At 47.5% G+C, this 26,167-nt stretch overlaps 1 protein-coding gene across 1 annotated transcript in view; it reads left to right on the plus strand.

The window, feature by feature from the left end:
• Positions 1-26,167, plus strand: part of ANO2 (anoctamin 2) — a 341,667-nt gene that overhangs the window by 263,843 nt on the left and 51,657 nt on the right. Inside the window, exons 15-16 of the mRNA XM_058743946.1 lie at positions 3,515-3,589; positions 14,112-14,307. Coding sequence (XP_058599929.1) covers positions 3,515-3,589; positions 14,112-14,307 — 271 coding nt within the window. The remainder of the gene's footprint in view (positions 1-3,514; positions 3,590-14,111; positions 14,308-26,167) is intronic.

The raw sequence follows: 26,167 nt of genomic DNA on the forward strand, positions 1-26,167 counted from the left end.
GCCCAAGAGGCTGTGTGTGCTGGGGCTCTGGGGACCAAGACCAGTTGGGGGTGGGGGTGCTCAGGCTCAGTGAAAGGAGGGACATGTACTCAAAAGCTGGCCTTACTCTGGTCAGGCTATGAAGGGTTCCTGGAGAAGGAACTATTTTTGGAGACAGAACTAAAAAGAGAGAATATGGTAAAGTTGGTGGGACCTCTGTTTCTAAAGTAGATGTTTTTGAGAGTTCTTGAGCACTCACTCAGCAGAGGGAACGTTAGGCAGCTATGTCTGAGGGCAGAGTGGCACCAAAATGGCAGAATGAGGCCACACAGGATGGTTGTGTAGCTCTGGAACAGGAAGAGTCGTCCCTGGGTCTGAGCTATAGGAAGTAGTGCCCAAAGTGAATTGGGGTTTCCTTTGCTACTTTGACAAGGAAACTTAACCTGATATGTTCCAGTCATGGCCAAGGTCCACGGTAGATGAAGCCATAATAATGATGGTAATGATACTAGGTAACAAATACTGGGTTCTAGCTGTGTGTATGGGCACGGACCCATACAAATTCCCATGTGTTACCTCATTTCATCTTCACAGAAGGTGTCTTGTACAGTTATCACTGTTCTCGGTCTCGTTTCTAGACTTACCCTATGACTTAGCAAGTCCATGACTTGGTAGTTACCTAAGTGAACCTATTCTCACACCAAAACCAGTACACCAGTACTTACAATGACTTTATTCATAATCATAAGAAGGTGGAAACAGTCCAAACACCTCTCTGCTGCTGATTGGTAGGTGGACCATGGCACGTCCATACAATGAAACACTATTCAGCAATGAAAAGGAGCAGACTTCTGGGAATGCCACATGGATGAGTCTCAGCTGCCATGTGATGAGTGAAGGAAGTCAGGCCCAAAGGCTCCATACTCTCTAGTTTACTTATACGGCATTCTGGAAAAGGCAAAAACTAAAGGGACACATGGCAGGTCATGCCAGGAGCTGGAGATCGGGGAGATGGACTCCAAAGGGACCTGGGGTTTGGGTGGGGGGGGGGGGGTATTGAGTGAATTGTAATTATTCCTTGTCCTCATTGTGCTTGTGGCTACACAGCAGTCTATGTTTATCACAACTCATGGAACTGCACACTAATGAGGGGAATTTTGCTCTATGTAAATTATACCTTAATTAAAAATGAAAATACAACTCAGGGATGATTGGCCGCTTTTCAAAACTGCTCCGGAAGGATTTTGTTTACATAGTATTCTCACCTGCTACACTGTCAGTGCTCCCATTTCCAAAGGGCACTTTGTTGGTTTCAAGTGAATATTACGGCTGAGCTGTTTGCTATTTGGAGACTTGGAAGTAGGAACAATAACCCGGAGACAAAGACCCAAGACAGCAGAGACAAAGAAACAAACACAGAAGACAGCTAGCCTTGTATCTTAACAATGGGGACATTAGCTAAGTGCTTCCTAATCCTTTGATACCTTTGACATAACCATAAAGCTGATGAGATCTTACTTTTGTCTGCTACCGCCTTATAGCTTACAAAGCTCTCATGAGGCATTCACTCCTGATCTGCACAATGCCTCTGCCACTTAGGTAGGACAAGTGTTGTCATCTCCATTGTTAAAAGAGGAGGGAGGTGCTGAGAGTTCTTACCTCTGTGTGTGGGTGCATGCCGCTTGGCCCTCACCATAGGCTGGCTAATCAATCTAAGATGCATGGTAATCTGGTGTGATATTACTATCTTACTCATCCTCACTTTTCCTCATCAAAATCTCAAATATCACTGGTGTGAGTAAAACTAAGAATTGACACTGAGGGAGAAAAGTAAAGGAATGCTAACTGCCTCTTAATGTTGGCCTAATTTAGAATAGGAACACGTCTTGTTCCAGTCCTAATAGGAGTAAGTTTACAAGCTCCCACCTGTTCAGAATGGTCTGACCGGTAGTCAGTTACCTGTTCTCACTGTGTGATGGAAAGTCTGCTGGGCTCGGTGTCTAGAGCCTGGATTGTATCATGCCATCTATGAAATATGAGTGTCACTTACTTATGTCATCTGGGAATGACTGTGCGAATCACTGAATGGCTTCTGCCCTAACCCTCACTTCCACCCCCATTTATTGAGCCAGCTCAGCCCTGTGCTCAGTTTCAATGTGCCGTGAGGAAGACACACACCATTCCTTTTTCAAGTTGCCCACAGCCTCACTCCTCAGATAACCCTCTCTCCCAAATGGCAAGTGCTTCCTGAAGCTTTGTGGTGTGGGTGTCCCTTCTGTGTCATCTGACTGTGAGCCTCCCAGGGCAGTGATCATATCTACTTTCTTCTGTCTTCCCACCACGCCTGGCACCAGGGTCTGCACACGGTGGGCGCCCACTTGTCTTTAGAAAGAAGTCTTTTAGGCCAGGAGGGCCCTTAGCCTACAGTACAAGCTCTCACAGGCTAGATGGCACTGTTGCTAGAGTCAAAGAAGGTGTGTTCTGAAATAAGAGGGAGGAGGGAAGAGAAAATAGAGCAGGAGGCCCTGGGCCGTTCACTTGCTGAGTTTGACTCAGGCACATTGCAGAGACGCAGGGGGACTCCTGCCTCACCAGCATGGAGCGCTTTGCTGTTCCAGGGCATCTTCACCAATGTGGCTTTAGAGGGTTTTCCCCACAACCTTGGTAGTAGGCAGGACACTGCACCAATTCTAATCTTATAGAACGGCAGCTTGGAGAAATCAAGTGCCCGGGCAGAAGTTAAGTGGCAGCTAATTGGTAGAGATGTCTTACATCCGTACCTTGCTGACATCGCCCTGCCAATGCGGGCCCCCAGAGTTTGTCCAAGGTGGATGACTGTGGTCAGGAGAGTGGCCTGGGTGACCTGGACCCAGTCTGAGAAGGAAAGGTGGGGTTCGCAGACAGATTGACTGCAAGGCATCAGCCCAACCTCTGCCTCAAAATGTTTGCTTTTGTGACCGGGGGCAGAACATAGTCCTTTCGGAGGAAACAAACGATTACACGTGCAGGTTCTTTGAAGAACGGCAGTTGTGGGTAATTTGTACACTTACTAGGATCTACAGTGAATGGTTGATGTTTTATTTAAAGAATGATCTATTTGGGGATGCTGCTCTTTGGGTCAGGTTCTGTCTGTCATCTGTCCATTGCTTTATTACATTCACATATTTCTCTTTAAAATGAAACAAAGTAAATAAAACCATCCTGTGCATTAGGCAGAATGGGTGTCATGACCGCGCCCATTTTACAGATGAAGAAATAGCGGGTCAGAAATGTCAAGACTTGTATCTGAGATCACACAGCTGATAACTAAAATGTCAGCTCAGTTTGAGGCAAGGGTCAACTCTTGTCCTCATTTCGCCTTGGTTTTTCCAGGCTATGCAGAGATCACAGAATTAGGAGGGCTGTTGTGGCTATCAGAGACTAGGAAAACACCTATCTAGAGTAATGAATGACTAAATATGCAAATTGGTGCAAATTTGAAAGAAAATCGATATATCTGTTTGTGCCTTCTGATTGTACTCTCCTGTTTCCACAGGATGATGAAGATAAGCTGACCTGGAAAGATCGTTTCCCAGGTTACTTGATGAACTTCGCCTCCATCTTGTTCATGGTAATTTCCTTGATGGAACACCTGCCTGTAACTTACGCATGTAGATCCTGTAGAGCAAATGGTATGGGTGGGTTATTCTAGTATGCTGTGGGGATAACGAGGACTAGTAAAGATGAAGCCACAGTCCTGTCTAAACAGGGAAGATCTTACCTGATAGCGAGGCCATTACCGCCATCTGAAGAGGGAAAGGTGATTCCCTTGGACCTGGGATGGGGGTCAGTGGCTTTCAGTGGCTACAGAAGGGGGCTCTGTCTTCCCAGCCTTGAGCCCAGGTATTTGAAATTGGAACTTCCGGGGGTGGGTTGTGATGTGGTGCCTTCCGCATTGAGACAGACCAAGACCTTGGAAGAAGTAATCCGGGTAAGCTGGCTGCAGAATTGTGGCAGCCTGTTGGGGCTGTGGGCTGGCTGGCTCTCCCTGATGGTTTGTGGAAGAGAACAGAGCCTGGAAACCACAGAAGACAGCCAGCTTTGGCTCCGTGAGCCTCATTCTTCAGCCTTGCCATGTTTACTAGAGTTGCCATGTTTACTTCCCTATGTTCTCCCTTAGAGTTTGGAAGAACCTTTTCAGAAGACCCAGATGGTCTCAGCTGTGTCAGCAAAGATCAGGAATAGGTCTGTGATTCAGGCTCAAGTCAGATCAGAAAAGTGGTAGCTGGTCATTCTTGGGAACCAGGATGTGAGTGGAGCGAGAAGACCTCAGGAAGGTGAAGCTCAGAAGGGCTCAGCTTGGGTCACTGAGACACCTGCCCCCCCCCCCCTTTCTGTCTACATTCCTTCTAGTGTTCAAGACTGGAACTTCCGTTTTACAAAGGAGAGTTGGGTCCTTAGGAGCATTTCTAAGCATTTCTAAGCATTAGTTGTGGGTTTGGGGAGGGATTGCTTATTCTGGGACTGAAATCATAATTATTTTCTGGTGACTCTGGCAACTCTGGCCCTGATCTGAGATTATTATTGCCATTATTATGGTCACTGTGATCACTGGGGACAGGAGCCATGTCTTAATCTCAGAAATTGAAAAAGAGAAGGGATCCTAGGCACCACCTATTCCTGCTCCTCATTTCACAGAGCAGTACAGAGATGATGTACAGATCTTCTGAAGTACAGAGGCGATGGGTGCCTCGCCAAGACTTAGAAGTCTGCATCTGTTACCTTAACAAGAGCAAGGCATATAGAATTTATTCAAGAATATGTGGCAAGTTGCAGGGTGTTACACAGGAATGATACCAAGTTTAGTTTTGCATTTCAGAGCCTCCCACAATATGCATATTGTCATCACCAAGTTTATTCATTCATTCAAGAAATGTTTAACAGGGCAGGTGGGGGAGGCACCTGGCTGGCTCAGTTGGTGGAGTGTGCAACTCTTGATCTTGGGGTTGTGAGTTCGAGCCCCACGTTGGGTGCAGAGATTAAAGTAAAATCTTTATAAAACACTATTAAAAATATATTTAATGGGTGCCATCTATGTGCTTGACACTGTTCTTAGGCACTGGGGATAGAGTAGAAAATAAAATAATCCCTCCTTTAAGGAGTTTACAGATGGCAAATACATACATAAATAAGAAAATTGATAAGTAAAATAGACTTCTATCTCCAGTAGTGGTAGGTTAGGATATTAGTAGCACCCCATCTTGCTGAAAATAACAAAAAATACTGGATGGATGTATTTTTTCGTTCTTCCTAAAGGCTTGGGGGGCTGATAGGTTAGTAAAGATTACTAGGCGATTCCTTTCTTTTTAATTTTTAATGTTTATTTATTTATTTTTTTGAGAGAGAGAGAGCGAGTGTGTGAGCAGGGGAGGGGCAGAGAGATATTGAGACACAGAATCTGAAGCAGGCTCTAGGCCCTTAGCTGTCAGCACAGAGCCCTATGTGGGGCTTGAACTTTTGAACTGTGAGATCATGACCTGAACCAGTTGGATGCTTAACTGACTGAGCCAGCCAGGCACCCCAATACCAGGCTATTCCTAATATGGATCCATCTAGGGGAAACTGATAACCAAGAAACACATACCTGGGCGTTAATACTGCTTTTACTTTGAGGACATTTTCCCATGTAGACAAACTTGGGCTTTGGTTTTGGTGGTTTTATGGGGCAAGGAGGATAGAAATCAGAAGATATGGCTCACTCAAAGTGGGGATGCTAACAGGAAGTTCTCACCAAGTTAAACTGGAACTCCACAAGGAACCACACTCTCAGAATAAATGTGAAATAGAACTAAACCCACCCCCTCCCGACTCGTGTGATTGTAGAGAACACTGCTCTGGTTCTAAGTAGAACAGGGAGAAAAGAGGAACAAAACCTTGTCTCTGAGAAGTGGTCATGGATGATCCCCATCATGGACTTACAGCATAGTTTGTCACTTGAGAGACCCAGGGAACCTCGGGCTGTAAACTTGGTCGAGGACAGGTAGCCCTTCCAGGTGCCTGGCAGAAGCCAACACAGATTCTCTGTAGGAAAGCATATTTACACCAGTCCTCAAAAAATCCCCCAGAATTTTTCCAGGACCAAAAAGAGAACACAGTTAAAAACAATCAATTGCACAAGAAGCTGAAGCACTCTGAAAGAGAACCAGTGGGGATAGACAGAAAAGACTAAAGGTCACAGGTTAAGACAGCCAGGTTGAAAATATCTGCCAAAAATAAGAAACTATTTTAAAAATGACCTAAAGATTTGAAAAGCAGCCAATAATCTTCTAGAAATGAATATATATTGATAAATATGAATATATAAATATTTAATAATGAACATATGTGATATGAATATGAACAGGAGTATATAAATGTACATAAACATAATATTACATATATATACTCACCATGGATGGGATTAACAACAAATTAGACATAGCTAAAGAGATAATTTGTGAAGTACAGCACAGGTTAGAAAAAATTATCCATAATGCAGCATAGGGAGACAAAAGATTGAGAATTCAAAAGAGAAATTAATAGATTTGGAAACAGACTGAGAAAATTTAACATGTATTTAATTGCACTGCTGCAAAAGGAGCGAGAATAGTAATGAACAAGATACACTAACCGATGGTCACCTAACTGGCTAATTCTGCTAACAGAATTCCAATTTGGAGATTGAAGAATCCCAGTGTGGCTCAGTCAGTTAAGCGTCTGACTTCAGCTCAGGTCTTGATCTCACGGTTTGTGAGTTCGAGCCCCATGTCGGGCTCTGTGCTGACAGCTCCGAGCCTGGAGCCTGCTTTGGATTCTGTGTCTCCTTCTCTCTCTGCCCCTCCCCCACTTGTGCGCTCGCTCTCTCTCTGTCTCTCTCTGTCTCTCTCTCTCTGTCTGTCTCTCTCTCTCCAAAATAAATAAATAAATAAATAAATAATCCCAATGAAATTCAAGCAGGAAAAATAAAAAGAAATCTACATTTACATTCATCACAATGAAATCATAGAATATATAAGACACAAGAAAAATCTCAAATATGTTCAGAAATCAAAAGATTACCTTCAGTGAAGAGACTGTCCAATTAGCCATTGATTTCACATAGCAGTTGGAAGTCAGAATATACTGACATGCTGTCTTCCTGTGCTGAAAAGAAAACACTTGATAATCCAGAATTCTATACCCAGGAGAAATACAATATAGAAGTATTAGGATAAAGATATTTATAGCGAAACAAAAACTGAGGTTTGCCACCAACTGATTCTTTCACTAAAGGTAATCCTAAGAATGTACTTCAGATGTGATCCCATATGGAGAATTAGAGTTTTAAGAAGTGAAGAACAAAGTGGTAAATATGTGGGAAAGCCTATGCGTACCTTGGCTGTGAAAACAATAATGATGGTGTCTCATAGGGTTAAAAATAAGGTAGAATCGGGGTGCCTGGGTGGCTCAGTCAGTTAAGCGTCTGCCTTCAGCTCAGGTCATGATCTCATGGTTCATGAGTTCGAGCCCCACATTAGGCTCTGTGCTGAAAGCTCAGAGCCTGGAGCCTGCTTCATATTCTGTGTCTCCCTCTCTCTGCCCCTCCCCAGCTTGCACTCTGTCTTTCTGTCTTTCTGAAAAATAAATAAACATTAAAATAAAAGTAAATAAGGTAGAATTACAGTGTACACAGTAATAATAGCATATAAGTTGGGTGGCCATTAATGGAACCATAACAGTGTTAGGTCTTTTTATTTTCTCCCTGACAATTTATATGGAAGGACAAAGACTAAGAATATATCAAATGAACACTTATTATAAAACAGTAATAAATATGATGGTGTGGCATTGTTGCCAGGATATAATTAGACCAGTGGAAAAAACAGAAAGCCAAGAATCAGAGCCATGCAAGTGGCACTGCTTATACTTGGAGAAAAGGTGAATCCAAAAGAATTTCATCATAGGATGCAAAACAGAGGGAAGTCCACCATGACTTTAAGGTTCTTATCCTGAGCAATCAAAAAAGCTGGAGTTATCCCTTACCGGGATAGGGAGGAATTCTGGAGTTGCCTTCATGATGGATATAAATTTGCAGTTCAGAGGACTCCTCATCAGATGGTACTGGTGGTATTTACAGCCATGAAATTGTATGAGATTACCAGGAGGCTGAGCGTCAACAGAGGAAAGTCCAAGGGTTGAGTCCCAAGACACTGCCATGTTCAAGTTTGGGAGCATGAGGAGGATCCAAAAGACAAGATTAAAAGTAACAGCCAAAGGATTGTAGGGAGTTGTGGAAACCAAGAAAGTATTGCAAGGGGAGGGCAATCACTTATGTCATATGCCAGTGATCAGTCAGGCAAGGAGAGCACTGAAAATAGAAGCTTGTCTACTGTCTGAGAGAGGAGCTGGTATCATCAGCATCAGTGTCAACAACAAACAGGTTACCTCACCACCACGGACAAATGAAGGCATACCTTTGTTTTATTGTGCTTTATTGCGCTTTGCAGGTGTTACATTTTTTATAGTTGAAGGTTTGTGGCAGCCTGCCTTGAACAAATCTCTTGGCACCATTTTCCCAAAGCGTTTGTTCACTTCTGGTCTCTATGTCATAGCTTGGCAATTCTTGCATTGTTTCAAACCTTTTCATTATTATTATATTTGTTACGGTGATCTGTGATCAGTGATTACAACTGACTGAAAGCTCAGATGGTTAGCACTTTTTAGCAGGAAAGTATTTGTTAATCAGAGTATGTATGATGGGTTGTTTTTAGACATAATGCTACCGCACACTTAATAGATTACAATATAGTACAAACATAACTTTTATATGTACTGGGAAACCAAACAATTCATTTGACTTTCTTCACCATAATAACTTGCTTTATTGCGGTGGTCTAGAACCAAACCCGCAACACTCTTGAGGTTTGCCGGTACTGAAAACTGGCTCAACGGTGGGTCATCTCCCCAAAGTTCTAGTTTTTTTTTTAATTCCATGGAGACCTCCTAACTGGTGTGGAGTTTTTTCTGTGTTGTTTGGAAGTAATATATAATTATATCTTTGATCTTCCTTTTCCCAACCCCACCCGACTGACTCCACATCTCGATACAAATGGGAGATTCTATATTGGAACCGAGAACTAATTGTTGTGTCTCTCTACGCCTGGGGTCCCCCACCTGTCATCAGCCAGTGCCCAGAACTGGACTACGTGAACAGGAGCTAGGAGGAGAGTGGTAGAAATAGGGCAGGACCCCTTTAAAGATCACCCCTTTACAGTCAGGCGTGCTTGGGTTGACAGAAATAAAGATCAATAGCACTCCTTCTTACTGTCAAAAGTATTATGGGTTGGACCATAAATTATATAGTCTCATACCTATTAGATTTTTTAAAATCTTTATTTTATGCTAACTTTTCCTTATTTTTTTTCATTGAAAAAAAAAAAAACAACTCTGTCTTCTAAAGTAAAGGGCTTGGCACAGCCCTAGAACAAGGTGTGGAGTGGCACATAAAGGGGCAGGGTGATGTTTCCAAAAAAGTGGGGTTTGGTTATGGAATTAGGGTAAAACCAAAGGCACATACTGCAACACATGTGAGTACTGAACGTCCTTCTCTCCTCCACCCCCTGTGACTAAACGTTGGCAGGAGAGGTCAGGACCACGACTGTGGGGAGGGTTTCAGGGATGCCAGTCTGCCAGATCAGCTGGGGATATTTTTCATGGGATGGTTGAGAATAAGGCAGTGCCCTGCTGCTGTGTTCCTCTTCCCCAGCTGTGACAGAGGCCAGCGTGGGACAAGGTGAATTTTCTCTTTCTTCTCCAACCCAATGTGTTGAGCTACAACAGTGTTTTTCCTTTTTGAATTAAAGCTCTTTTGTTTTCTTTTTATGTGGGAGGGGATTATCAGAAGCAGTGTCCTGGCTCTAGAGCTAGGTGCCTGAGCTTTTCTTCATGCCCAAGGCAGTCATTTACTTCCACTTGTGTGTTGGGGACCAGCCCCCAGAAACCCTCCTCCATCACCTGCTTTATTGTGGTGGCCTCCCAATTGTGCCCCTACAGATTAGTCAGCCTGTTGAGGTTGTTCGCTGGCTCAGCTGATAGAGCATGCGACTCTTGATCTTAGGATCGTGAGTTCAAACCCCATGGTGGGTGTAGAGCCTACTTTAAAAAAAAAATCATCAGCTTACTGATCTTTTTAAAATCTGGATCAAATCATGTCACTTCTCTGCTCAAAACTCTCTTAAGGCCCTGCATCTCATGAGATGTAGAAGCCAGCATCCTTGTACCACAGGAATGACCCTCCTCCTCTCCACACCCACCTCCCCCTTTTATTCTCCTTTGGCCACCCTCTGCCTGACAGCCACTTCCCTCCGATTTCCCTCTTTAGGGCCTTCCTGAAATATCACCTCCTCACCCATGCCTTTCCTAACCAGATATACTCTCTGTTTGATGCATTTTAGTAGTTTGTTGTCTGTCTTTCCCCACTAGAAGATCAGTGCCACGAGGGCAGACACTCCTGGGCAGTCTGCTCACTACTATATCCCTGACACTTAGAATGGTGACTGGCATGTAGAAGGTACTCAAGACATATTTTATGAGTGACTGAATGAGAAAGTAAGGTAATTAATCATTAATAAGTTGCCAGAGACGATCTATTTGTCAATGATAAAGTCGATAGTGTGTGTGTGTTTTAAAATTGAGCTACTATTACATGCCCTGCCTCAGACTGGCTATTCTCCCACTGGTTCAGCCAAGATTGCTTCTGACTTATCTGTTTCTACTTGCTCTTTTTTTTTGTTTTGTTTTGTTTTTTGTATTCTTTTCTCCAAACCTTTCTCGTAGGAAACTGTCCCAAAGCTACTTCTGTGGGATTTTCTCTGACTAATCCCCCTGTGCTCTGCTCGGCACATATGAAGCTCATGAACTGAGCCTGTACTCTGTCCGCCTGCTATTAGGCTCATCCTTGTACGTGTGCAGTGGTTTTCTCCACCATGATTGTGGATGTAAGACCTGGAGCGTGGGGACCAGACAGACCGTCTCTCCTTCCTATCTCTCATAGCATTAAATAGGACTCTGGACTCCATAGCCTGGGTTCTGTTGCAGTTTGGCTGTGTCCACAAGTAAAGCTATGGGATCAGAACACCAAAAGCAATGGGGACCATGGTGATGTTCCCATGTTCTGGAGAGCTAGGGTCCTAGAGCTAGGGACCAGCAAATCTTTACCAAGTAGGTTCTGCAGTAAAGCACCGCTGTGAAAGGGCATGAGGCACAGAATGCAGTCCAAGACAAGTCCCCACTTTTGGCCTATTTGGGGGGAGACTGCTCATAAACATGAAATATCCCCAGCACATATTTCCTGAATTTACTAAGCAACATCAACACTGCAGCCACAGTGGTGAAAACAGTGCTGGATTTAGTACTACTAGAGGACCTGCTTTCTAACATCAGGATAGGATGAGATTGTAGACGTGGGAGCCACAGAGCAGGGTTCAGATCCTGGACAGTCAGTAAGTGGCATCCACAAAAGGCATGTTTTACATGATTGTTATAAGGATAAGGGCTCAGGTAGATGTGTACTGAATAACACAATCGAGAGGGCTCCGCCATTAGCATCCCAGCTTTGCCAGGAGCTGTCCAGACCCTGGACCGATCACATTACTGCTTCTTGGGCCTCAGTTTCCTTACATATGAAATTAGAGGCTGGACGTGGATGACCCCTGAATGCTAGTATCCTTTAACTCCCATCAGGATTCCAGAGGCTAAGGTTGTAGGCCACGCCTTGTGACCTTGAGCAAATCACTTCACTTTTCATGCCTGTTTCCTCATCTGCAAACTGGTCACAGGACTGGGCTGGTGTCCTCCAGGCTCATCTAGCTTGAGGAGTCCTGAGGAGCCTGCAGGGACACTGAAGGACAGCTGCAGACCTGGTTGCTGTAGTGGAAGGGAAAATCAGGAGCTGAGAATCTAGGATTGCACAGAACAGCACCAGAGGGCTGGGGAGGGGTGTGTTGGAGGTAGGGCCCAGGAGGACAGGAGGCTGGGACAAGTGAGTAGAGCAGTGCCTCTAGAACTTGGATAGGAGTCTCGTTCAAGTGCGGATCCTGAGCCACTGGATCTGGAGCTATCCTGGAGATGCTGCATGTTGACCGAGCTCCTGGCCCATGCAGCAGGTCCATGGATCACACTCCGGGTAGCAATAAAGAATTTTCTTCCTTCCCCAGTTTAGCAGCTGGGCCTCTTGGAGAAGAATAGAAGCCGATCTCCTTCCCCCTCATTCCTCCATGCCCCACCCCCAGGACCCAAAGCAAAGGATGTTTTTGCCATTGTTTTCCCCCCAGTCATTCCCCCAGAATCCTCCAGAATGCTCACACACACTCACTCTTTGATGCCCTGGCCTCCCCCGCCTCATCAATACTTCCATCACTGGCCTTTTGCTGCAAAAGTGATTTCGGGGGAAAAGAATCTCACACCACGTTTTCCAGGCCCTTACTGTCTGGCAGTGACAGTCCCAGAGGAACGGGAAGTGAAAATGTCTACATTTTTGGAGAGCGGTGATGTCATGTCCAGCCTTTCCTACTTACACGGTGCCCATTCCTCCGTCGTCCTGGAGGCTGGGGCTTCTGCCGCTCCCACTCCCTCTAATGAGGGTCTCCCACACGGTGTCATTCCCATGTAACCTCTTCTCCACCCTGACATACACACATGTGCGTGCGCACATGCACGCACACACGCCCTCTACCCAGAGAACGTTGCCATCCTGCCTGCCTTAGGGAGGCCTCCTTTTTCACACTGTGGCCCACAGGGCAAATGCTGATATTTGTACAGCGTGCGGGGATAAACAGCTGAGGCTGCCACCAGCACACCCCCAGCTCCGGCAGCCCCAAGCGCCCCCCAGAGGCCTGAAGTCGTTCATACCTTGACACATCTGGAACCCATTCCCCATTCGCCCACCGGTGTCATACACAGCTTGCAAAGCATTGCTTGAACCAGAGCGGCGCCCCCCCCCCCCCACTCCTGCTACCCCCTCTCTCCTCCCCTCCTTTCTAGGGAGGGAACGTGTAGTCCAGGATACTTTGTATTTTCAGAGGGAATCTTTGCTGTCCCCAGCCAACGCCAACCACCCCCCTCCTGCCCCCGCCATCCCCTGATCCCAGAGGAAATACTACCTGAACAGCCTCCTGTGCAGAAACAATTCTAAGAAGACTTCACTTGACTGACGCAAATTAGAGTTTTGCTCTGAGCAGGTTACACACCTAGACGTTCAATCTCCTTCCTCTGCCCTGAGAGCTTATGCAGGGCACTTTCTTCCCCTGACATCCTTCTGCTTCATGGAAATGGTCCTCCCTGGCTCTGATGGGAGAGGAGAGGGCCTGGTCTGGGAGAGTGAGTTATTATTCTTAGGTTCTAGAAAGAGGAAATGGGGGGCCCTTGGAGGTCAAGCGACTGGTAAGCTTTCCTTTCAGCCTAACAGCCGGAGATTTCTGCACCAAAGGAGAAATCCGAGTCCTCTATTACAGTTGCCTGGCAGAGAAATCTTACAGTGATATTTTGTTCACCCTGAGGACCAAGAGTCTACAAATCTCATGCCTGGTTTATCTCTCTTTATTCTTCTTTGGGCAGCTTTCCCACACACACCGCATGAAGCTGACTCACCGCTTCTCAGCTCAGACACCTTCCATGGCTCCCTGTTTCCTTTCACCGAGAGCCCAGTTTACATCCCATTATTCCCCTGATCTGCTTGTTCCTCTGTACTCTCAGCCCCTTCACAGAGCATGCAGTACCTCTCAGGTCTCATTCACTGTAAGAGTTCAGCTCTCCTCCGTGGTCAACTGGAAACCCCCTAATGAAAGAAATAACATCACGTGTGTTGTACGCACCTCAGCGTCCAGTGTTTTCATCCTTAGGGGTTTGTATGTATTAGAGACCATTTGGCATTTCGTAAATGGAAGACAGTCTCCATGGACAGTGCACCCCTCCATAGAATTTGCACGAGAGTTTAGAGGGTGTGCCACCCCCTTGTTGCCTACTGGTGGACTCCAGATTAATAGTACCTGACGTAGCGAAGAGGACTGTTGGCCGACCAAATAATAGCTGCCCAGTACTTGTCTGCTGAGCCGTAACTCTCCCTGTCTCTCAAACAGATTGCCCTGACATTTTCCATCGTCTTTGGGGTCATCGTGTATCGCATAACAACTGCAGCAGCCCTGTCTCTCAACAAGGCTACACGCTCCAACGTCCGGGTGACAGTGACAGCCACAGCAGTCATCATCAACCTCGTGGTCATCCTCATCCTGGACGAGATCTATGGTGCTGTGGCCACATGGCTCACCAAAATCGGTACTGTGTCACCAAATCCCATGTCTGCCCTAGGCCCCCTTGAACGAAGTTGGCTCAACACATGCGAGGTTTTTGGTGGTGGTGACTGAAAACGAAAAAAAGAACAGGAACAAAATGCTTTGTAGAGTGCATTTCATTTGGAGAAATGAGGAAGTACCAAAGAAGTTACGTACTTGCAGGGCCTGCCAGGGGCCTCCCCTCAGCCAGAAATCCTCCTTAGGGCATTCTCTATCAGTAGTCTTCCAGCCCAAGTTGATTGCCTCATTGTCGCCAAAGAATCATTCATGGGACCTATTCTTTTTAGCCTAACCTAGAAGCAAGATGGGTTCAACACTTCCTGTTACAAATTACAGAGTTTTAGCCTTTCCTCATTTTCCCAGGAGTGTTTACAGAGTGGAGAAAGCTCTTGATACTTGAGCCCTGGAGGGTCTCATCTATCCCCATATTGCTGAGGCCCCAGAAAATCCACACATTCCCCACACACTGAGCAGACTTCAAAGAGGCATATCAGACTTCCCAAGCTTCAAGCCAGTGAGAAAAATGCGGTGGCCTCAGTATTCAGACGTGTCATTTGAGCCACAACCTGCTGTTGCCTGAGCACCATTTTTTGGCATTTGCGCTTATTAGACAGGGGAGAGCTGAGAACTGAGACCCTTTCCTCATGGTACTTATCCTGGGTGGCCTTGGGGCATGCACCTCTTTCCCTGGTGGAATCTGGGGACTAGGGCTGTCAGCTTCTGACTATCCTCAGAAAAATTGAACTAATAATTAGATGTCTTTAATTCACTGACTAGTTAAAAGCTAGACACTTGATAGGATAACCCCCTTGTCAAGAGAGCCTTCCCTGGAGGATCAGAACATTCCAGAAAGGTTTCATTAATTCCAGTTAAAGGGATTCTTTCAGTGCCTTTCCCTGGCTTGGCCTCTACTCACAGTGGGCATTGACTTTTGGTCTCCATGTGGATGTAGAGGTACCATCTGGAATGGAGGTTCTGCTTTCTTTACGCATGTGCACATTAATAAGTGTTACCCGTCCGTGTTCCTTCATAGGTTTCTGGAGAAGAGTCAGCAGAGAATGTTGCTTCAGGGTGTTTAGTGGTATGTGAGATTCTATAGAAGTACTTAGGGGGAGCATCCTGGGGGGCTTCTGAGGTATAAGGGCATCAAGTTGGATTGCTCACAGATAAGTGGTATATAGACACATAGGTGCAGAGGGAGGGGGAAGCGGGCAGGAGGAGAAGAGGTTCCTGGCAGAGGAAACAGAATAAGAAATCTGGCAGTGAAGGGAGAAATTAGACCCCTCAGGGTCAGAAAAGGCACAGGGGGGGAGTGCACAGGGGCTAGGCTTGTACAATGGGCACAGCTTTGGTGCCAGGGGAGCCGAGGGGGCAGAGAGCTCAGCGTAGGGAAGAAGGAAACACGAAGCATGTCCAGGATGCTACAGGAGTCCAGTGTGGTGGTTCCTCTAGGGTCTGCAGCATGTCCAGGGCATAGCAGAGTGAGAAACTAGGCCCAGAGCATTGACCCAGACCTGATTTTTCTGTAGAAGACCTTGAATGCCAGGCCAAGGATGCTGCTAATTTTCATAGACATGGGAAAGTGTTTGCTGGAGTTCGAAGAGTCATCCAATAAAAAGTACCTATCTCTCAGCCCTAATCATTGAATATGCTAAAAAGTAAGATGTAGGCAAAAGCTGAGACTTCACTTTTAAAGCTAAAATAGGCTACATGGGAGGAAACAGCTTAGCAGGAGAGCCAGATAGGCTTCCTAATACAGGATTACAGACAGACGTCCCTCCCAGTGGCCAGCAACGGAGGGCAGGGAAGCCAGGCAAGTCTTAGGACGTGGAGGGGCAGGGCATAGACCCTTTTCTCCCCAGAGGAAGGGCAGAGGGGGTGGACAGATGAGGCATGCTGGTGTCACCCTCCAGGCTGACTAATGAGATAAGCTTCTGTCCCCCAAGAGGGTAAAGGATGAGGTGGGGGAGACAAGTTAGGGCATTACAAATAACACACTCCTTCCACATCGGGGAAGCATCAGGAGTGGAAAGAAACGTCCCCCATCCCCCTCAGTGGCTCTGGCCCCACACCACTGGGGGACTTTCTGAAGAATGCAACATGATTAGAGCTGTATGTTTGCAGAACTATCCTGGCAGGGACATAGGATGCCACAGAGAAGAGAGAGGCAGGAAGGCCTAATGTAAAGGAGATTAATGAGTGTGTGGGCAGGAAGTAGGGAAGAGAGGAACAGGAAATCGGCGATGGTGCAGAAATGTCTTCCTGCTGCCCATTTGCATTACTTTGTTTCACTTGTGTTCCATGGCTTTAGAGAGTGGTAGGGCTAGAAGATAGAGCGTGGTCCACAGTCAGAACCTCACTGACAAGGGTTTAGTGAGCACCTCCTGTCTACAACGCAGGGCAAATTCTCTTTGCATTGGGCCATAAAACACCATCCACACTGTGAAGCTACATCCACTGTTCCTAACAGCGCTTTCTCCCTTACCCACAAAGTTCAGGCTCCCCCACGCTGTGCAACCAGTGGCTGGTAAGGAAGTCTGTGCTCTGGAAAGGAGATGAAATCCTGGCAAGTACCTTTTGTTCTTTGTGATAGCGATACTCATAAAGCGACTTTCAACTTAAAAGAGTTCTGTTATCCCATTTCATCCTCACAGAAACTGTGTGCGGTCAGCAAGGAGAGTATTATATCCTCATTTTACTAAGGCTCAAACTCAGATTGTCCCTCTGAACTGCAAATACCTTTTGCGCTCTGTCGGTGTGAGTTTCTTACTGTCTGGACCAAAGTGGTGTATTGGGTCTCCATGCAGGAACCCATGTGGGCCTCGTCCTAGGTTGCTGCTCTTGTCTGCCTTGGACTGGATGTTCTCAGAGGGTCAGACAGGTGTTTTTGTATAGTGGAAGGGCCACTGAATTCAGGAGCCCAGTGGAAGGAACCTTTGAGTTCTGGGCCTGACTCCTTCTCCCTCCCATCCCCAGATATGTGGCATTGGGCAAACAGGGAGCTTTTCTGGAACCAGTTTTACTGATCTTTCCTTCATTATTTCCCTCCTTCCTCTCCACTGATCATCACCTCTGTGGGGACTGTTGTCACAGCCTAAGGACTATGCCCTTGTCTTTAGCCTCTGTCTATGGGTCTCCTGCTTGGAAATCCCCACCCAGTCAGTCTTTTCAAACTTTCTCCTTGGGCTGGGGGAGGGGAGCACCACTCCATGCCCCCACAGACAACTTCCATTTGCCCTTGGGTCAGATATAAACTAGCATTCGGGGCCCTTGTGTGTGGGTTTCCCAGTCTTAGGGTAGACGAGACTCTGCCAGGGTGATAAATCTATCTTAAAATCTCAGGTGCATAATTTGGAGTTGTTTACCTGTTCTTGCTCATGCTCCATGTCCAGTGCAGCAGGACAGGGGCTCTGGACCCAGACTGATGGAGGCCGCATGGACACCAGGGAGGCTGTGAAACACGCCATCTCTCACTTCTGCTCACAGCACACTGGCTGGAAGCAGCCTAATTGTGAAGCAGTGGGAAGATGTGTAGAAGTGTGTGGACACTCCATGGACAGCAAGGGTCTCTGCTGCTGGCTCCAGCCAGGCTACAAAGCCTTGGAGAATAGCTCCTCGGTCTTATATTTCCTTTTATGTCCCCCATAGTGCCTGCCTCACAGGAGATCTGTGAGTTTGCTGATGCAGTTATCTCTGTCTTCGTTTATGCATTCAAAAAATTTTTTTCTGGGGAGTGCCCATAGGCTAGGCATCCTGCAAACTACAGTGGAAGCTACCACGAGCATGTATGCGTTTGTTATTTCCTACCTTCAAAAGGATTTGCAGAAACATTGAGATGAATAAGGTAAATGTGAAGTTGGCTTGATGGGACAGTCACTGAAAGATGCAACAAAGCTATCAGAAGACTTAAAGTGTCCTTAATGGCAAAGAGTGTGCACACTAACCCACTCACTGAGGTGGTCGTGCACAGCAGGGGTGACCTGTGCACCTTCAGGCAGAGGTATGACTGCAGAGTCCCCCCAGGCTTGCATGGGGACAAAAAGTTGTGAATAAGGCCACCTAATGGAATGAGGATTCTGCCAGGCTTAGGGGTTTCCTGTGCCATTCTCACGCTGGCTTTAATACCCGTCTGGCCTCTTGCCTCAGATCTCCTGATTGCTGAGGAGCCTATGACTACCGCCTTGCTCACCAGGTGCAAACAGCTGGTGTAAACAACCCCAGCAAGTTCCCAAGTGTTTCCTGCAAAGGCTGGGTGGTGAAGACCGATTTCTTGGGAGCATCTCCCAACAGGCCCAGACATCAGGCCCATCTGAGGTCCCTTCTGGCCACAAATATTTGTGACAGACTCCAGAATGTGTTAAGAGTTGGCTCAGCAGTGGTAGATAAAGACACAGTAATTGCCTCCCTGGCTGCCATGGTAACAGTGGTCACAGGCTCGGGTGCAAGGCACACTGTGAGCTGGTGGCTGTATGGCAATGGTGGGGCAGAGACTGAGCTGGGACCTAGGTGGTGGGATGGGGTTGCTAGGGGAAAATGAGTGAAGCTTGGGGCCTTGGTGGCCAGAGTCTGCTCTGCAAGGTGGGTAGCCCCCTTCAGCAAGCATCAGTAATTAGTTTGTGAGGATCCCAATGAATAGGTGGGACAGTACGGTCCCCAGTGATCTGTTCATTCCTGAAGGGGTCCCAGGTGGTGGTTTATAGGAAAGGGTCTGGTTCCTGGGATGGCAAACAAGCAATAGCTGGGCAGGACATCAGGACCCCAGATGTCCAGGAAAATCAGACCGGGCTCAGATGTCATGGGAGGCCAGGGTATGAGGCAAGGTGACAAGGGTCACCAAGTAGACCCTTGAGTAGTAGCTCAAGGCATGCTTTGGTCCTAGCCTGTCCAGCTGCTATCACAGAATACCACATAGTGGGTGTCAACAGCAGAAATGTGTTTCTCATACTCTGGAGGCTGGAAGTCTGAGCTCAGGATGTCAACAGGGCCGGGGAAGGGTCCTCCCCCAGGTCCTATGGCTGTGTCTTCATATGGCAGAGGCACTAGGGGCCCCTCTGGAGCCTCTTTTACAAGGGCACCCCACTCACTTCTGAGGGATCCCCCTTCATGGCCTGAGCACCTTCCAAAGGCCGCACCTTCCAAAGGCCCCACCTCTGAATACCATCACAAGGGGGATTAGGTTTTCAACATATGAATTCTGGCCAGGGGTGGGGTGCACAAGCATGCAGACCATGCTTTTTCCTTGGCACAGCGATAGACGGTGCCTTTGAGGCAGCGAGCTTCTGAACCCACACATGGGGAGCAGGATGTCCAGAGCTCCTGAAAACTGTAGGGTCTTCTCGTGACCAACATAGGCATGGGTCAGGCTCGGCCCAGATGGGGAGCATGTCCGCACTCCAGCTGTGAGAGGGGCAGGGCTGCCAGCAGGCTTCTAGCCTTAATAACCAAGATGTCAGCAGCTTGTTTTTTATCAGGATCATTCTCGATCTCTAGCTCTTCCACCACCACCTTCTCTTCCTCTCCCTTTCAAAACTGTGTGCGCAGCGCTGGCTGTGTGGGGAGCTATGTGGTTCACCCTTCACTCTGTGGTGAGCCTCTCCTAGTTTTGGGGTTGGGCATCTTGCAGGTGCTCAAAGGATGGTGGTGTGCCAAGTCAGAGTCTCCAAGTTGTAGGAAAATGGCTGTGCTCTTGAGTTGTTTAAATACTGACGATGCCGTGCTTCTGAGTGTTGCTGCCCCGGGGCCACTGAAGTGGGGCTAGGAAGGGAACAAAAGGAGGGATGGGGTGAAGGACTTTTGGGGGCACCTGCCATGTGCCAGGCACTGGTAGACATTGTACATACATCATCCCACAGAATCGTCACCGTAGAACTGGGAACTGGTCATGGCTTTCATTTTACTTCTGGGAAGCCTGAAGACGTTTAGGAACTTGACCTAGGAGCATCTGGTTAGTGGCATGTGTGAGTATGTGTATGTATGTGTATTAGAGCATGCCAAGCGCTGCTGTAAGCACTTTCTATTTATCAGTGTATTTAATCCTCAAAACAAGTCCCAAAGGCATCAGGACTCTTAACACTCCCATTTTAGAGTGGAGAAGACTGAGACACAGAGATAAACAGCTAACAGGCCCGAGGTCATGGGGCTGGGAGGTGGTGAGTCAGGCCTCAACTCTAAGACTGTGATGCTCTACTGTCTGGTAATATATAGCGGTCCTGGTTCCTCAGGGAACTTTAGATGTGTGGAGAAAGCCAAAGAAAGCACACCAGAGGCTCTAGAAGGTTTAAAAGGCAATGCCCCGACCCATGTGAGTGGCAGGTGGTAGGGGTCTCTGAGACGATCAGGGAGACTTGGAGGGAGCAAACTCTGAGTGCATCGTCACCTGTCTCCTAGGTCTGCGTGCATCAGGACACCTGCGCAGGTTCACAGACTTTGGGGTCCCTCATGCTTTATTAAATTTTCTAAAAAAGCTTTTTTCTGAGGAATTGAAATGGCTCAGTCTAAAATCCAGTTCTAAGCTACCATCAGGAAAAGCCAATGTATCACTACTAAAGAGAAAAGAGGGAAGAAAGGAAAAAAAGGAGACAAAGCTTGCTACCAAAGGCTGCCAGGACATCAGAAATTCTTTAAAGAAGAACATTTTGGACATACATGGATGGATCTAATTTTCCATCAAATATGGGCAACGTGTGTTTTCAGAGTTAGGGGGGACGTGCTGGCTTTGTTGGCTCGGAGCCCTGGGACAAGGGGAGTGGGCTTTGCTGCAGACCGAGTCTGCTCAGGAAGGTACCTCCACAGCGAGAACACGTGTGGATGCGGGTGGGTGCGTGCAGGCCAGGACCCGTGTCTTCCCGAGGACAGGGCGGGGGTTTGGGGGTGGGGGGCTGTAGTGCTGGTAATTTGAAATCCGGCCTGAGTCAGGTCTGTGGGGTTGTATTTGAGCTCCTGACTCTCTGGGTGGCCTCAGGCAACTGGGGAGGAAGAGCCTCCTGCCTGCCCATCTGTGAGGCCAGGGGAAGGGTGTGGCGAAAGTGGATTCTGCCATTGTCTGAGGGCCCCCTCGGTGCTGCGGGCACGAAGTATTGTAAATGTTGTCTGGGAGGGTCCTGGATCACGGGAGGCTGCTGCTAATAATAAAAAAGACCTGATCATGGTTATAGCCCAAGTTCGTGGAACAATCCATGCCAGTTATATGAAACTATTATTAGCATCATGCTACTTATAATAGTTTCATATAACTGGCAAGAATTTCCTCCCAAATGTGAACGGTAACTATGAACACATCTCTCTCCTTTTTCCAGTTAGTCACTGAAGCACTCATATCTCCTGTTAGTGGGAAGTCCGATATATTTCTCTCCCTTTCTTTGAGTTTCTAAGAACCCAGACTCAAGACTTAAGCCACAAGAAGAGAACGGAGTATGGTGGGCATTCTCTGTTTGCCTTGTTTTCTCTCCAGACCCCTTCTCCACCCTTTTGCACCATGTCCTGCATCCCCGAGGCTCTGCCGATGGTATCACTGGGGCCCCCTGCTCTGACTTCGATAGGAAGCCATGGAAGAGCAGAAGGAAGCTTAGCAGGCACAAGGGAGAATTGGGGGTAGTTCTTCCCTGCTTCTCCCTCATCTCTGACAAAAATGCACCCTTTCTGGGTGCCTGGGTGGCTCAGTTGGTTCAGTGTCTGACTCTTGATTTAGGCTCAGGTCATAATCTCATGGTTCATGGGTTCAAGCCCCACATCAGGCTCTGCACTGACAGTGCGGAGACTGCTTGGGATTCTCTCCCTCTCTCTCTGGCCCTCCTCCGCTCACACACACACACTCTTTCTCAAAAAATAAATAAATAAACATTTGAAAAGCTTAAAAAAAACCTGCATGTATCCACAGATTCTACAGGATGAGTCCTCCCTCATGGCCCTTCTTGGGCTCCAGTGACACCATTTCTTCTCCTTGCCCCCTCACTGTAGTAAGTAATACCTTCATTAGGGTCACTTCCTTTGAACCAGTGAGGGGAGTTCTGCTTCCTGATGGGATCTTGACTCATAGAGGCAGTCAGGCCAACATCCACATTTAAACAGGGAAGTCAGACCTGCACTATGGCCAGCCCTCCTCTCATTGCTACACAGCATTGCTGTTGGATGCTGGCCCTGTCCCATCTGACAGAAGAGTCTGGGCCATTGCTGAGAGGGTCCCTCTGGGTTGCAGGCCCCGGGCAGGCCATTGCTCTTCGGGGAGGATGATCCTCCCCTCTATAGAGAGTGAACTCAGTCAAGGGGCTGCAGCCGTCAGGGTCACCTGCTTTCAGGACACCCGTCTATGCCTCTACCCCCATCTCCAGGATGCCATCCATCCTGTAGGCTCCGGGACATACAGCTTGTCTTCTTAACCTTCAAAACACAGTAGATCTGATACTATCCCTTTGAATCTCCCTCAGAGAGAGGTTACCCTGGTGACTCTAGGGGCCCTCACCAACCCAAGTGATGCCCACCCCGACCTTCTAAGAGGACTCTGTCAAGATTTTTAGGTAACCTGCAGGTACCTGTCTCACTAAAGAGGAGGCAGGTGTAGAAATTAAATGTCTGCTAGAGTGCTTTGGTACATAAAATAATAAAAGCAAATGTTGGAGCCCTTACTCTATGCTTGGTGCTTTCCATACTTTATCTCCCTCAGACTCTACAAGAAATGTTTAAGGAAGGTCCCATCTTAGGAATGAGGACAGTGAGGTGCAGAAAAATAAATCCCTTATCTGGGAACACTGGGACAGAAAAGTCCTTCCGGCCCAAGGTCTTCCTGTGTTCTTCTGTTACAGCCTTGTGAGTTGTGTCACAGACAATAGAAAAAGACCAGAAGCAGGAAGCACTTGGGATATCACAGGGTGTGCCCTCCACCTGGGGCCATGACTTGCTCAAGGCTCTGGTTCCTTGAAGCTAGCTGGGTACCTTTGAAGGATGGTACAGTTCATGCAGTGCTCCATCCCACTGGGGGCACGGCCCAGGGAGGACAGAAGCACAGAGGTCCAAGGACTCCATGTGTCCAACTTTGAATTCTTAATTTTCCCTCCAAACCTGTTAGTTCTCACCCACTTTTTTCCCCTCTCAGGAAGTGGAACCACCAACCACTCAGATGCTTGTACTAGAACCCAAGTGTCATCCCGGACCCGAACTCACTCTCTCTCTCTCTCTCTCTCTCTCTCTCTCTCTCTGTCTTTCTCTCTTTCTCTCTTTCTTTTCAAACCTAGAGTCCAGTCTGTTAAGTATTGTCCACTCCACCTTCAAATATACCCCAGATCTGATCACAGTTCACAGGTTCCATCCTAATATTGGCCATCTCTTGCCTGGACCGCTGTGCACTCCTCATTTGTCTCTCTGCTTCCATACCTATCTCCCTCTTGACACACATATACATAGCCCATCTTCTGTGATATTTTTAAAATATAATCTCGCTATATCCCTCCCCTGTGCAAAACCTCAAGGCGACTTCCCATTGTGCTTCCAGTGAGGTTTAAGTCCCTTCTGTGGCCTGTGAAGTCCCATTGACCTGCCCCTGCCTTCTCCTCCAGTTCTACTGCCTAATAAATGCTTTCTCCTTGCTCAGAATGTTCAGTCCTTGGGGTCTTTTCATTCTCTACACATCTGTAGGTCTCTCCTGTCTGCTGCCCTTCCCTGTGGTTACCACCCGTGGCTCCTCCCCAGCTCATCCGTGCTCCCTCCACCACATCCCTGGGGCCTCAGCTGAGAGGTCAGCTCTCCAGAGGCCCTTCTTGACCACTCTGACTAAAACCGTCTTCCTGCCCCCTTTTCTTCTCATCTCCCTGCCTTTTATCCTCATTGCTCTCCAGAATGGTCTCATTAATCTATGCCCCTCTTCTAGACTGTAATCTCCTCATGGCAGGGAGCTTATTGGTTTTGGCCACCACTGTATTCCCAGTGCCTGATGCCTGGCACACAATAGTCACTTGATAAACATTTGTGGAACTAGGGAAGGATGAAAAAGATAAAAGCATTCCTTCTGAGCTGCCTTCCCTGGAAAGGCATGAGGAGATGGGCTAAGGTGGAATGACTCCCTTCCTTCTCACCGGGCTTTTCCAGACCTGTGTGTTTGCAAGATGACCCACTGGTTTCGTGGGAGTGTCGATGGCCACAAGCCAGGCACACCTACCTGTTGTCTCCCCACTCCTATCATTGCCATGGGGAGACAGTCCTCACAGGGCAGTGATAGCAATCACATGGGGAATCCATGGCAAGTGCCCGTATAGTGCCCGGCATATAGTGGGCACTGCGCATGGGGTTTTCCTGATTGGCCCATAACAGTATTAATCAGTCTCTCTCTCTTCCTCTTCCCCCTCCCAGATGCTCCCGTCCTATTTAGTCTCCTTTTTTTTTTTTTAATTAAAAACAATTTTTTTAAATCTTTATTTTTGAGAGACAGAGACAGAGCATGAGCAGGAGAGGGGCAGAGAGAGAGGGAGACACAGAATCCAAAGCAGGCTCCAGGCTCCAAGCTGTCAGCACAGAACCCGACATGGGGCTCAAACTCACAAAATGCAAGATCATGATCCGAGCTGAAGTCAGCCGCCCAACCGACTGAGCCACCCAGGCACCCCTAGTCTCCTTCTTTTTTAAAATGAGATGCCCTGTGATGCTGTCACCTTGGGCTAGGCTGCTAGACAGCACAGCAGATCTCACGTCCCTTAGTCTGGGATCAAAAGTCATCTTCCTGACTCTAAGGGAGGGATCCCTTGCACTAAGGAATTCTCTAGGGTTCAGGCATATCTCAGGAGTGCCCTTCCTTAATCTCTAGTTCTGGGGCTCTCAGCTCCCTTAGGCAATGCTCTGGCTGCTTAATTACCCAGCTGGCTGGTTTCTCCTAAGGTGATTCCTTTCCGATGACACAAACAAGGCAACAGCATCACATTGGAGGCTGAGACACACCTACCTCTGCCCCTGCCCCCAACACACACACACACACACACACACACACACACGCACACAAACAGACCGAAGGCCAGGTGGTAGGGCTGTCAGAAAATGTAGCTGTTTGCAGAAGCTGGATCTGCCCTGAGGGAGAGGCGGGGAGAGGGGCAGTCACCTCTGCTTTCTGACTCAGCCACACAAGTTCAGGCCCTCCTTCCTTCTGCCCAGAGCAGTGCCTGGGCTGGTACTGCCTGAAACATACACTTGGACATCTCATTTCCTTTTGTCACCATCATTCTATATCTGCTGGCTGGGTTGCTGGGGGCTCCAGTTACCCCGAGCTGCTTTTCGAAAATTCAGGTTCTGCAGCTGGCATCCTCTTACTGGCCATACTGTTTCCATATGATTAGGATGGAGCTCTGGGGACTTTGGATTCTGAGCTGGCCCCCTGGGACTAACTTGGGCTTTCATGCTAATTATTTTCCAAGGCAGTTTACAGCTGGGTCATTTGTACTCATATTTTTTCATGACACAACACTCCAGAGGTTTAACACTTAACAAAAAGGGGGGCTGGGTAATGGCTCTGCACAGGAATTCCATGTGGTTGCCCTTCCTGGTCCTGGATAGAGTCTGCCCTCTGTTGGAAATCTGCTTCAACAGGTTGGGAGCAGGCAAAACCCTCAGAAGGCCTCCAGTCAACCTGGGGTGACTTTCTGGGGGATATGGGATTTCAGGAGCATATAATGACAGAGAAGGGTTGCCTTCTACTTACCCACACTCTCTCTGTGTTGACTCCCTACTTCACCTCCCTGTAGCGATTGTAGCCTAAAGGCACTGGGCTTGGAGTTTTATGAAGCATAAGGCTGGGCTGTTTTCTCATGGTCTTAGATTCAGACCACTCCAGAGGTCTGTGTCTTATGAGGGGATCCTGCCCAGTGGCC

Source organism: Neofelis nebulosa, chromosome 8 (assembly GCF_028018385.1).
Source record: "Neofelis nebulosa isolate mNeoNeb1 chromosome 8, mNeoNeb1.pri, whole genome shotgun sequence".
Classification (NCBI taxonomy): Eukaryota; Metazoa; Chordata; class Mammalia; order Carnivora; family Felidae; genus Neofelis; species Neofelis nebulosa.